This window comes from Diadema setosum, chromosome 8 (genome assembly GCF_964275005.1).
Source record: "Diadema setosum chromosome 8, eeDiaSeto1, whole genome shotgun sequence".
In the NCBI taxonomy this organism is placed as follows: domain Eukaryota; kingdom Metazoa; phylum Echinodermata; class Echinoidea; order Diadematoida; family Diadematidae; genus Diadema; species Diadema setosum.
Genome location: NC_092692.1, coordinates 21,870,930 through 21,884,838, shown reverse-complemented (window position 1 = coordinate 21,884,838; position 13,909 = coordinate 21,870,930). Strand labels below are relative to the sequence as shown.

The 13,909-nt window shown below is 40.2% G+C and overlaps 2 protein-coding genes across 2 annotated transcripts in view; one reads left to right on the top strand and one right to left on the bottom strand.

Moving 5' to 3' along the window:
- The window catches only part of LOC140232359 (small ribosomal subunit protein uS2-like), a 155,723-nt gene that overhangs the window by 86,467 nt on the left and 55,347 nt on the right, over positions 1-13,909 (bottom strand). The window lies entirely within an intron of this gene.
- LOC140232317 (GTP-binding protein Di-Ras2-like) lies at positions 6,679-7,522 on the top strand. Its single transcript, XM_072312447.1, has one exon. It carries the CDS (start codon positions 6,806-6,808, stop codon positions 7,520-7,522), a length of 717 nt encoding a protein of 238 aa, XP_072168548.1. The 5' UTR covers positions 6,679-6,805.

The window sequence follows — 13,909 nt, the reverse complement described above, 5'->3', positions numbered from 1 at the left end:
GAGACCGCGAAAACATAACGTGCTTAGGGTACCCATCCGCGTGTTTACCCGTCAAGACAAGAAAGAAACACAGGGCGATCACTTTTCAGATGTATGCCCTGACTGTAGGTTCGTGTCTCTGCCTAATTTTCCTAAGTTGTTTTTCTCTGTAAGGTGAGGCTACATTACGCGTGACTGAAAGGGGCACATGTTCCAGTGCCTGACGCAACACTATACTGATTTTTACTTGACTAGAACAGGGCGGAAAGAATACGATGGGATTATAGGTGTGTGTTTGTCTTTTTATCTCCCCTTCAGATCCATACATCTCCTCAGCTTAAATTTAGGCTGACATCGAACATACACTGACTGTAATGAAGTGTGTAGGCGAAATCTGTCTATTATGTGTGCCCATTACGGTATCTCATTCTTGCAGGAATACCCCCCCCCCCCCCTCGGGAGCGAGTGGAGTGAGAGAGAGGTTTAAACATTAAGACCTCTCCAGCACAGTTTAACCGGTTTTCTTTCTTTTCTTGTCATTACTTTAGAGTTATATGTACCAACTTGTCAAAGTGATTACATGCGTGGGAATGGGGGAGGATGGGAAGAAGGGGCGACTGAGGTTAATGAACAAACTTCGCACAATTTCGATTGGATAAAACTCGTTCATGACAATACGTTGCACGGCCTTTGTCGCAAATTTCCTATGAAAGCTTTAACAATATTTTACAAAAATAAACTGTGCTTCTGGATATCAAAGAAAAAGAGATTTTGAAGGTGTCGAATGTCAAGCAATGGAATATAATTTACGCATCGAGTTGTTAGATATCGGACTGAATGTACTGTTGCCGTTGAGTCTGAATAAAAGTTTTGCAATCTGTCATTGAATAATGCGTCTTTTTCAAACAATACAAGTACAGACAGGTAAAGGTAAAGCCAAACAAATAACAGATAATGGAACATCAGACACACTCGTCCGGGAAATAATACGTGAATTTCAGGATTTTCCCCCCAAAGACTGTGGAGGACGTGGAATGAGTAGAATTTGTAAGTGACCATCAGTTTTCCTACCACGCAAGACTCCGAAGCGGTCAACAGCCTTTTAAAGACAATCATGGACCATCAATACCGTGCGATATCGTTTCACACTGCATGCGTAAAATATCTGCCACTATACCAGAGCAACCATTTCACATCGGAAATATCTAGACTCAAAGACTATAATCTACATGGATATCTGCATCTGTTGTGAAGAGTGTTGAGCAGTCTTGTCAAAGAGATGATGGTAATAGTCTCATTTAACCAGAGTAGACTCTGGTCATATAAGGACGATGATAATAGTCTTAATTTGACCAGAGTAGACTCTGTGGTGTAAGCACTGTTTTACTAGAGGACCCTGCATGCCGTTTATCGTACCCCGGCATTGGCAGGTTGCCATTTTACACCTAATAGTCCAGAAGGTAATAGTGGTTACTTGTCGAAGGATGTAAATATTCTTTTAGGATCCGAACCCATGATCTTCTGTTTTGATAAGAGTCACGTGTTTCATCCACTGCACCTCCATCCTCGCTCTCATGTACGTGGTTCACGATCGTTTGCAAACAGGGCAAAGACAATTCGACTCGTTCACCGACCAGTGTGCTACTTACTATACGTCACGCATCGTGTGAAGACTGCCAGATGACTGGCGTTAAGTCTAGAAGCCTATATATTAAACACGACACACCTTTGCCGCTTGAGTTCTAATCAATGCTCTGTCTATTTGCACTCGGCTTAATTTTCTACGCTCATTGCAATTCTAATACTTCAAATTACAAAAAGAGAGCATACAGTTGACAACGTAGCCTCCATGGACTAAAGGCTTATACCTTCCCGACTTTTTTTGTATTAAGTACTTTTATTCCATAGTTATGCTCTCGAGAGAGGAGAGATAGTGCAGAGAAGCTGATATGTGCGGTTAAGGTCGACAAACCCAAAATGCCGAAGGCGATGTAACCAATATCCAGTTATATTTTACATCTAATCCATCAGCTGCACATGCGAATTTACCCAGCACATGTCGGATGTATGTGTGGTGCCGATCAGGCTATCGACACGACTAATGATATGGGTTCGAATAACGCTATTCCATTATCACCACCTTTGGCCTGATATACGGCAGATGTTGCAAGTGAAGGAGGGAAATCATAAAGTAATGATACTGAGAACAGCTAAGGAGCTGTTATCGCGTCTCACTTCACACGTCAAAGTTTCCATATCAAATGATACCCGGCATCATCGCAATGTTTCGAATGTTTCGTGAATGTCAGTAACACATGTTGTCGAGCAACCATCAATGTATGAGATTATTTGAGTTTGAATTATTGGTACGTCACCAAAATAAGTTAGATCGGCAACTTTCACTGATGTAATCCTCGTTTAGTTACTTATGGAGCAGATGGATTGACCTATTAACCTCAGCTTATCGAAAATGCAACTGTTTACGTTTCTAATTATGACATGACAACATTTGAGTGAATAAATAGAAAAGTAACAAACACTATAGAAATTAAAAAGGCTTCGGACATGTCGGACATTAGATCACCGGGTGATCATTTTGCAGCGCGATCTTGCATTCTCTCTAAATGAGACCACTTATTCCTTTTGATACATTATTCGTGACAGAGTAAGATCATCCACATATTCTGGACATACGCTTGTACTGAACCATGCCAAGAAAGTAATTTTCGGTCTGGCTAAGCGTCAACGCATTAGTAACTCTATATCCCCGAAAACCTTCTATTGTATGCCAGTGGGTGATTGGACATCAGAATATAGCAATCCAAGGAGGTAACGTTACACCCTGCGCTACTAACGTTCATTTCGATCACTCCATCTCCCTTTTTTTCTCACTCTATCTCTTTCCCTCTCTTTCTTACTTCCTCTTGCACCGTTTTGTTTGTCTCTTTCCCATATTGTATTATGGAGAAAATTTTTATAACACTTTACTACATCTCGTGCTGACGGACGTGCAGTCACGGTATTATTTTAGGCTATCGCTATGAAGAAAATCCATGAAATATATAAACATCGCTATGACCACGTCAGCAAGAAAGAAACGGAGAGAGAGAGAGAGAGACTGTGTGTGTGTAAGTGTGAGTTTGTTTGTGTGTGTGTGTGTGTGCGTGTGTGTGTGTGTGTGTTAGTGTGTGTATGAGGGAGGGGACAAATTAACTTCATTGGCGTGTGAAGTATTTGGCCCTCAACGTTTATAGAACAATAAATTTTAAGACTGTCGAAAAATGTCTACGCCCATTTCTCGTTTGACTGTGTCACTTGTCTTTCCTCTCCCCTCCAGTGTCCCAACCCACCCCCACCCCATCACCCTTTCTCCGTAAGGTTTCCTCATCCCCCTCTCTTACCAGTGGGGTAAGTGTGTATCAATCGATGTAGCGGTAACTGTCCGACTGCTTCTGCCTCATCTCTTCAACGAGCTTATCTAGACAAAGTCGGGGCAATATTTGCTGAGGCTGTTTTTTACGACTGTGTCATATGTCTAGACTTAAATACTTAGGCGGTCTATAAAGAACGGCCGTAAAGGTGTAGTCTTACCTCGCACCATTGAAAGCGAAATAAACGTTTCCGTTATTTCACCCAGGTCCCCTATAGTGGATGAAAACATTAGTCTATTATAACCTCACGCAGTAAATCAACTGCGAACATCTGGAGTCGAATTCCAATCTTTTAAATTTAGATATTATATCTATATGTCCTTCCAATGCATGACCATAAAACTAATTTAGCTTGTTCACATGCATTTTGTATATCCAAGATGAAACAACTTGTATGCAATAAAACTAAGTTATCTCGCGGCATTTCTGAAAATAATGTGAAATAGAAAGCATTTTGCTTTGCGGACAGAACTCGTATTTAAAAAAGAAAATAAAAGAAAATGAAAATGAAAATGTCCAAAAAGGACATGGCGGTATAACCGTTGTCTGTGGGGTAATGACGACATATAAAATTAACCATATCATGTATTCTAATAATTCCTTATCAACTTTTAATAAACATACTTTGTGCAATATCATTCTATTCGTGTAAATACTTTTGACTAACTGCTCATAGTGTCAAAACAAAAGGCAGTTTGTGCTCATCCACTGTAATTCGTTTGTTTTCTAATACTACTGAAGTGTTTTCTTAATTTCTTATATTTAAGGCACTTATTGCCTTTGCACACAGAGCAACTTACAAAGAGATCACGCTGCATGAGTGTTCTCTTTGAAAAAAAGTGACAAACAAACAGATAAATATAAATATTTCGAACACGGGTCTGAAAGAAGAGACTGCGAAAACACTTACCAGGACAGGCTGACTGTCTCCACCCACTTATACCGCTGAACAAAAGCCTTCTCTCGGAAGACGCGTTTCTCTACCTGACACACACACAATAACACTCGCAAATCTGGACGCTGTATCTATAGACTGGCTACTTTTTCGTTTGAATGAGATCGATTGTCCGGGCTATACAGAGATATGATGAATGCGACGGCGAATATAAGCCAGGTCATATTACGTGCAATGCGAGCAGAGAATGATTGTTCCACATTTTCATTTATAAGCAATAAAGAAATCTCCGAGGTATACTTGCTTTATTCGAATGAGGCTGGTTAAATATTCGGGGATATATGTTGCTTAGTTTGTGATCTCATCGTTCGTGTGGGATGGTCGTTTGTACATGGTGTGTGAAATGTTGTTGGTTTTTTTTTAATAGTTCGAATGCATTTTGGGAACTACAATGCATGACGAGTAGCAAAGGATTTTGATATCAATCAGTATAGCCCAATTACTAATAACATTAAATATCTAAAAAAGTTAACTTGGACTAATCATAAATCTATTCTGAAGTTATGAGGATATGATTACTTTTTGTCTGCTTTTTAGATTGTTCGGACTGGTACTAACATTATTATGTGATAGCGTTACTATAAATTATCATTAATTTATTCGTAAGGCATGGTGTGTATGCATTTAATGATGTTTGCTTGTATTCGTTTCTTAGACGTGCACTGCAATAAAGATGACATAATACAATAATCAGTGTGAAATAGTTGATAAAAATCAAAATATTCGTGTCTACAGTTAAGACTATTGTACCAAATCACCAAACAAACAAAATAGCTAAACAGCTGAACTCTCTTTAAGTTTGAAAAAAAAAAGAAGTTATGGATCGGGGCGTTGTACAGTACAGGTACAAGAGAACACAATAGCTGTTCGTGATAAACAGCGCCCTCACAATATCTACAGGAGATGTGAACGTGTACGGCGGAGCAAACACAGCGCATCTGTGTACCGAGTATTATAAGCATGGAATAGCCCGCGAGTAAACACAGAAGCACTTACTAAAGGACGAAGTCATCGGGCTTACCGCCTCATTTCGGCTGCCACCTCATTCCGAGCAGTACAAACAGACCTCGGATGTCCTGCCGCATTTCCTCGCTGTAGTTACTCTCTTCTAAACATACTTGGATTGCTCTTTCTGTACGCTTGAATTCTCGCAGAAAAACTGTTTGGGGATCCAGAGGATCTAAACGGCGTGATTATTCTCTTCGGACACATTGTACCTCATTTGTTTCGCGTTGTGACTCAAGTTTCTTTTTCCGAGCATTTACCGCGTTGAAATAAGGCGATAAAAATCCAACAAACTCGCTGGTGGTATGAAGACTCACCGTTGACAAATCCATGCATCAACTGACCTAATCTTTCACTCATTCTCTTTCTCCGTTTGTTTTGGCATTTGGACTCAAGTTAAGCGAATAATTGTCAGGAGGGAGAGGGGGATAAGGCGGAATATTGTGCATCGTTACGGAACGACGGTCGATCAGCCTGTGAGTGAAACACAAGCGAGTTTTCTTCCTTGGCGAAGGCAACAGAAGTGGGAAAGAAGAGGGAAAAAATAATTTCTGTCTTTACAAACTTACGCTGAGAGCAGAGGAGCTGAAAACAAAAGGCGAAAACTACAGAATTTATTTTTAGAGGAGCCCTAACGCCACAGTCAATTTTGGGGCACTTAATCGGGATGTGGACAAGCTTATCTTCATCCTGAGTTTTTGCAGCTGTCTATATCCAACTATCTTAATCGGCTTCTCAACGATTTCTTTCCAAAGCCCCCGGGCTTATTCCAGGATTACACATGTGTTTGATGCCATGAGTGGACATGTGAAAATAGCTTTGTCAGCTCTACTTCTATACTTCACTTTCTTCTCACACTAATACGTGACTGACTTTAATGCGTGGATGAGAGTGTAGAACGTTTCGTGACCTACAGCATAGATTACGCCGCCGTAAGTTGTCCTTGAAATATTTTGCCTCTGCGCTTATCCTAACCACCAGTGCACAGGAGTTTCCTGCAGCAACAAAGTGGATTATCCGAATCTCTCTATTATCTCATTACCCAAGCACACTGTCATATCGCATATCTCCAGCTCTACTATGATATTCTGTAATTCACTGGCTTAGTTACGCGTACTATGTGAATTGCGTTTGGAAACGATTTCGAGTAATATTACAACTGGCATCACTGGTTGTAGATTTCATTTGCGGTGGTGGTGAGATGTTTGTGTTTTCCTTGCTAATACAACGTATCGTGTTTCAAACCGCATCAACGTCAAAACCAGCGCCAAGGATTACACGTTCTTCGTACAAGAATTGCACCACCTTAGTCATTGTCGTCAGCGTGTCGTTTGTAACGTGCGTTTCACAGGTTCTCCTGGAAGCTTCGTGCAGAGGATGAGGCGCTAGGATCTTAAGGAGTGCATAACATCTTGGGCAAGGTCAGCAGATCATCATGTCGGACAGCGAGGAGCACTACCGGCTCGTCGTCCTGGGCTCAGGAAAGGTGGGTAAGACCGCGATCATTCAGCAATTCATCAATAGCCGCTTCGAGGAGAAGTACAAGGAAACAGTGGAGGACCTCCACTGCCGCGAATACCACATCAACGGACACAGTATCAAGGTCGACATCCTCGACACATCAGGCACTCTCCAGTTCCCGGCCATGAGACGGCTGTCGATCTCGACGGCCCACGCTTTCGTGCTCGTCTACTCCATCGACGACTCGGCGTCGTTTGAGAACGTCAAACACATATACAACCAAATCCAGGAGCAGCGGCAGAATTACGAGGACATTCCCATCGCCGTAGTCGGCAACAAATCCGATCTCGAGCTGCAACGGCGAGTTGACCTCGATGACGCCAGGGATGTCCTGGCGCAGAACAACTGGCGCTGCGCCCATCTCGAGGTCTCGGCCAAGGAAAATTTTCTCATACTGGACATCTTCCAGAAGCTCCTAGAACTAGCCAAGATCCCAATCGCTCGGGAGTTGAGCCCGGTGTTGAAACGGAGGATGAGCGAGTACGGATACAAGTCGCGACAACGAGGCGACCGGAGAAGCTTCCGTGAGAGCGAAAAGGATATCTCGCGGAGTCGGAGCTTGATCCGACGTTCGGCCAGACCGAAGATGAAAACTGCTGATCCAAACAAGAACGACTGCGTTATTTGCTAGTGAAGCTTCGAATGCGCAGTTGAGGTGGTGTTTTTGCGATGTATAGTCACATCGTGTTTATCTGTTCAGCAAAATACATTTGCATAATGTTACACCTTTTTACGTGTTTTATTACAGACATTGACACGCGCAATACTGCTTGAATGAGTTTCTTTTTTATGTTATGTAATACTGCATACTTGACACATAACCAAAAAACAATAGCTGTTTATGGGAACACGAAGAAGTATCTTTGACGCGTTCTTCAGAAAAAAAGAAAATATCCTGAAGCTGTTGTCATACTACAGTGTCATACCCACTGTGTCAATCAACCGCAAAACGAAAATGATAGAAAACTTATATAACACATATTTTGTATTTCAAAATGTCAGCATTTTGCAGCCAAGGCTTCTATCTAGTGCATTTGTCGCTGTTAAAGCTTTTTTTAAAGACATAAATAGACACAGTTGGAAGACACGTTAATGTAAGACACCGGTAGAAAACAAATGACTAAAAATTCAGATTGCCAAATATAAGATTCTTGGGGCAGCTAGCCGCACTGTGCTTGAAATGACATCCCTCCTCACCAATCTATCTATGTACCTATCTATTGTACCTATTCATGGTACCACAAACATGTTATCATATTGGGGGGAAAGAAGATACACATCGCCATATCGCCTGCTGACGAGGTGCAGTAAAAGGCAGAGTATATTTTTAGCTGCCATCTAGATTATTATGTCATATGAATTCATTGGCCGAATTTTACCAGAGGGGTAAGACGCAGAAAAAAACTGTGCATACTTCGTCACTCGAATAAAAAAAAAAAAGAAATACCGGTACTCGACACATTTAAATGTGGAAACAAAATAGAGTTTAATGAATTGGAGAGACTTTAAGATAGGATGATACAAGGAGATGTGTGTAAGAGACTTCTGTAATCAGTGTGAAACGTATAAAGAATAAAAATATCATTATCGTTCACCAAGCTTAAAGGGCTAACATACTACAATGGTGGTTTCTTATGTGGCTCCATGTCGCAATTTTCGTCATGAAAACGAAGTCTCATATATAAGAATTATAGTCAGTGCGTCCTTAAACTCTGTATCCCGGCCTTTTCAAGCATTCAGTGTAAGAGACACAGTCAGTAGTTGTCAAAGCAAATGCGTTCTTTCTCGAGAAATACCTTGTTATATTGGTAAGAAAGCCATTTTCTCTTTCTCTATCATTCAAGTCGTTACAACAAACCAGAGAGGTGAACTGCGTAGAGCTTAAATCAAGAGCGACATTGCTCTATTCGAGTGTATATCGGCAAATGCCATCTATGGTTTGCGTGGGTACCTGATGATGTAGATATTCATCAGGAGTCTCTTCCATAGCGAAGATTGAGTGGAGGTCATCTCCAAGGTCTCTCTATTAGTAGTGGGAGGAGTCTGCACGTAATACAAACAGGACGAGAAACGCATCCTTTCTCGAGGGGGACGGCTAACGCACGCTCGTTCGCATGCCCTTTTAGATGCACATCGAGAAAAGTGACTTGTGTAAGTAGGAAATTGTCGAGCAAGCAGAATACAGTAAATATTTGTCTGTTATCATCATCACTGGTAGTACTGTAACCCTCTCCCTTCACTCGTGGCGCAAACAAATCTATTTCAAACAAATACATAAACTTCTCCCGCTCTCCCTATTTTTCGCCTTGTGAATGAATGCCTAATAGTAGGTGCGAAAGCAGAGCAGTTGTCGATATTCTTCGCTGTTTGAATATTCTTTTACGAATCTTAAGTATGTCACTTTAATGTTGTTGGGAGTGTCCTGTGTCCCTCTAAGTAGCTGAAGATGGCGGATTCCTTTTCCGAAGTGAATGTGGCAGAGTTAGAATTAGTATGACTTTGTTCATCGAAATTTTGTTGAGCTGCCTCTTTCTCTTTTAACGACATTCTGATCGATGTATACTTTACATTACATTACCACAGTATTTGAGGTACCGCCTACACTTTGTTCACTTAAGTTTAAGTCGTTGTTTCAATATTCTTAGAGCATACAGTCGTCAAAATTTCGTCGTGGTATACACATTGTTGCATTGTGAGGAAAAGTATATCACGTCTAATATTAAGTCCATATTACGATGCCATTTTTGCCAGTTTCGAGTTTGATAGAAAAGAAAATGACGTAGTAAAACTATACGTGGACCAAATAAAACACCGATGAATAATTTATACATAAATGTTTATAACGATATGTTATTCACCTGTGTTTAAGGTGCCTAAAGACATGAAAGATGTAAACTTTGTGACTTTTCGGGTTATTGCGTGCAGGTCTGTAAGGTATAGGGGCTATTATTACCTAAAATCAACTGAAAAACCCACAGCGTTCCTTTATGCCAAGCACAAAAACAGAGGGGAGGCTTCTTCGACTATTTTTGACCCTATAATCAATCAAGTTCTGTTTTGTTGGTTTTGGTTGGGTTGCTGATCATCAAACCATGGAGGTAGTCTTTTCTACCTCCATGATCAAACCAGGAGGTGCTACGATCGGTGTTCAAACTATAAACGTAAAGTTCCGTGTCTTATACTACAGGTAATCGCATCCCCTTTATATCCCCTTTTCCCCTCGATTGGAAGGAACAAACAAACTTTTCCGCGCCTAGAAATAGAAAGGGGACGGGTTTGAAAAACTGGCCTTATTTTCATTTTTATTTTTTGGTACAATTAAAACAAAGATAAATGATTTCAAAGATTTGATGCATATTTCAATGAAACAATTCTTGAATTTGTGATTTGAAGACCTATTCATCACCAGAAATGATAATTGACGCAAGACAAGAATTGGATGTCAGGGGACCTTTACGCTGGTAATTAAAAAAATAAAACCATCAAGAGGGCGTTCTACATTTTCCAAGAGAAAATATGCTCGCGCTTTTTTAAATGACGTCGCACCGACTCTTGCCGTTGGGTTCAAGAAAAAGTGCCGCAAACACTATTTCCATTAATGCGCAAATGGAGCACACGGTTAAGAAGGTTATGAGAAGTGTTTTTCCTCAAGACAGACGTATAGGAGACCGCAAAACGGAAAACGTGCACTCTGAAATGCTTTATTCGAAAGTTATACATTGCGTCTGACGTCTCTGTGTGCCGAGAGACATTCCATTATACACGTTGCCATGGGCAACCCTCAGGTCAAAACCACCTGCGTGTTTTATCACTCTCGTCACAAGACATTCCATATACAGTTTTGCTGACGTCACCACGGCCAAGGGCTAACGTCCGTTTGACGTGTTCCTAATCATTGTTAAGCCTGTAGAATTTTGAAGAGAGTGAGGGTTAGAGAGCGAGAGAGAGAGGGAGATTTTTGCAGAAACTGTACGAATTGACCTTAAAACGAGTTGAAACGCTTTTATCACTAATCGGACGGACCTGCGTGTTCAGAGCCGTGGAAACTGCGTTCCTTTCAGTGAATATTTATTATTTAGCAAATAATGACAGGTGAAGGGCGTGTAAGGTTACCTGCCGTTTACCAGTCCCTCAAGTCCAAATAATCGACCGTCACCATAGCATCGTATTTTTCATTTATTTCCAGCGAGTCCCGTCAATATTGTCAGCAGCATATCAAGAAGCAAAAAGTATGACCACTTGAGAGTAAGCAGCGATGTTGTGAGGGAAAGAGGATCGGGCTAAAATCGTCGACATAGTTTCAAAATAGATGACCTCAATAACGGTGGCTTGATACTTTACGTAATGTTATCCATGTATCACTCAAGGCCGCTATGAATTTTATTACCTTAAAAGCAATATCGACCTTGTAGTGTGAGAGCAGATGCCGCAGAGATTTCCAACACAGATTCAATATAAAAAAAAAAACACGACAACGCTACTGTTCAGCAGATCAATAATGGTGAAAACTTTAACCGCGTGGTCAGTTTAATTTGCACCTTTTCATACAAAGATACGTTGAATCGAAGACCGAAGAGATCAAATTTCTCCACAATATCCATAAAAAGCATGTTTACATGGTCACCATTCCATCGATCACAGGTGTCATCGAAGTTAGCTATCTTCAAGCTAACTTCAGTGATGGCAATTCGGCGATCACTGTCACACGGCATGTTTTTTTTTCTTTAAACAAAAACATATACTTCCGCAGTTCCTTGTTCTGTTTCGTTGCTTCAGCTACTTAACAAAAAAAAAAACTTTAATATGGAATTCGCGCCATTTTGACTATGCTTTCCTCTCTTTGTTCTAGTTTTGTCGATTCTTTGTCCCAAAGTACCCACTGCTCTCGCGCCTATCTGCCTACAGAGCAGACATGTATAGGACGGTATGTATTTCATTGCCTCCGGCGCCTCAGAAGTACTCTTTTCTAAAGAGACTGTGAAAGTAATCTCAGCCGCACACCATCACTTAGAATGTTGAATAATGGATAAGAAATCATCATACAGAGTATTCTCTTTCCACACAATGGAAATAGGAATTAGTTGTTTTAATATTCACGAAGGGTATTGAAGATAGTAATGTTAATGGTTATAAAGTGACTTCGGCAAACACAGGAAAGCTGGCGCGTGTCCCGTGCACAGAGACTCAGCTTTGTATGTATCTGAGCTAAGCTGACTTTATTTCCCCCTCAGAATGACAAACGTTTTATTGAGCATTATCGTATCAGATGTTCATGGCAATATCTCAGGATCCTTGTGCAAGCTCTCAACCTTCATCTAGTGTAATACCCTTTGAAGATGGTAGCATGTTACTCATGTCAAATCCAACATCGCTTTTCTACTTTGTGTGGGAGTGGAATATCAGTCTCATCCCTTCATATAATCTCAGTATGCCCGAGGCTTATCCTAGCTAACTCCAATAAAGAACAGACATATCTATAAAGTAATAACATAATGACATTTTGTATAATACCTTTACCTCATGAAGACCCTTCCAGAAGAAGTGCTTATTTTGGTTTACAATCAAGAAAATCTCGTCTCATATTTTAGATCTTCACTGTGATACAAAATAAAGGAACAGATCTTTTAGAAAAAGGTTTCCTAATTGCTTTCCCCATTTTTTAATGTAACAATACACAGTCACACTGTTATTCAATAGTACTATGCTGATGTTTTGTGAACGTCAGCACTTGTATGGAGAGATTCATTACAAAATGCTAGTCCAAACGTAAACAATTTAGGTGCAAGTCAGATACGCATACAATAAACACACATTAATTGGCTGACTTTTCTCTTTATCTCCATATCGAGTTAATGCAGTTTAAAGGATTTAGATGATACTAAGATATAGCTTAATGTCCAACAGTGATACACATGCACACAGACTCACTAATATTATAGCATTACACTATATTACACATGATAGCATTCGACACAAAATAATGATTGAGATCAAATATTGATGTTTAGCGTTTACGTTTCAGACAATGCTCTGCGCTAGTGTGCGTACATGGCAAACAGCTGTTACAATAATTCTACAGTATCTGATTCGATAAGGGCAGGCCTTTCCTTCGTGATGAAGGAAAATGATTCTCTATAAGATATTTTTTTAACAAAAGTCGCCATCCGTATCCTTTGTGAAAAGAATGAGGTGTGGTGCTTATGTTTTCAGTGTGTATGTTTGAATGCGTTTTCTATATGTATGTGTGTGTGTGTGGGAATGCACTTGAGTGTGACAGCGAGGGTAAAAATTTAACATCACCTTGCTGCTCACAATTATTTTGATGAAAATAGACTAGCATTTAGTGAAAAAAAAAAACCGATATCTGATCTTGATATTGCTTTTTGCTCCAGGGATATCTAAAACTAAACTACAAACAACATAGGTCCTAATTACCAGGGACATTTCAAACATTCTATGAAATGGAAGCTTCAAACTTGATCTGTTCTACGCGTTCGTCATGCCTCAATGCACTATATAGACGTTGACGGTGAGCACCGTAAACTTTGAAGTGTTGAAAAGGCATTAAATGAAGGTGACTTTTGATATACAGCCATCATAATTGCCATCATGCTCAATGTCATCATTTTTTTTTATCTGCAATTTGATTTATTATCAATTACTGCAACCATGACATTAATGACATAGGAAACTCACATACAACTGAATCGATTCACTTTTTTTGATGATGACTTAGGGGCAGAGAGAGAGAAAAACTAAGAAGACATAGCCGCCTGAAAAGAGTAACCATCAAGTCTACAGATTGCTTCAAAATGAGATGGGGCCCCATTATGTTCAAAGTCAAGTTTTATTTTCGATCAACCCTAGAGTGGAATATTTTCGAAAATGATTGTCTTTATCAGCGATTTTGTCGATTTCGTGATATAATCACTAACTATGACTTCCCCAAAGTCCGCTATCCTTATGTACGTATACAAATGTAATCACCATGGCATGCAAAATGGACGATACAGTTATC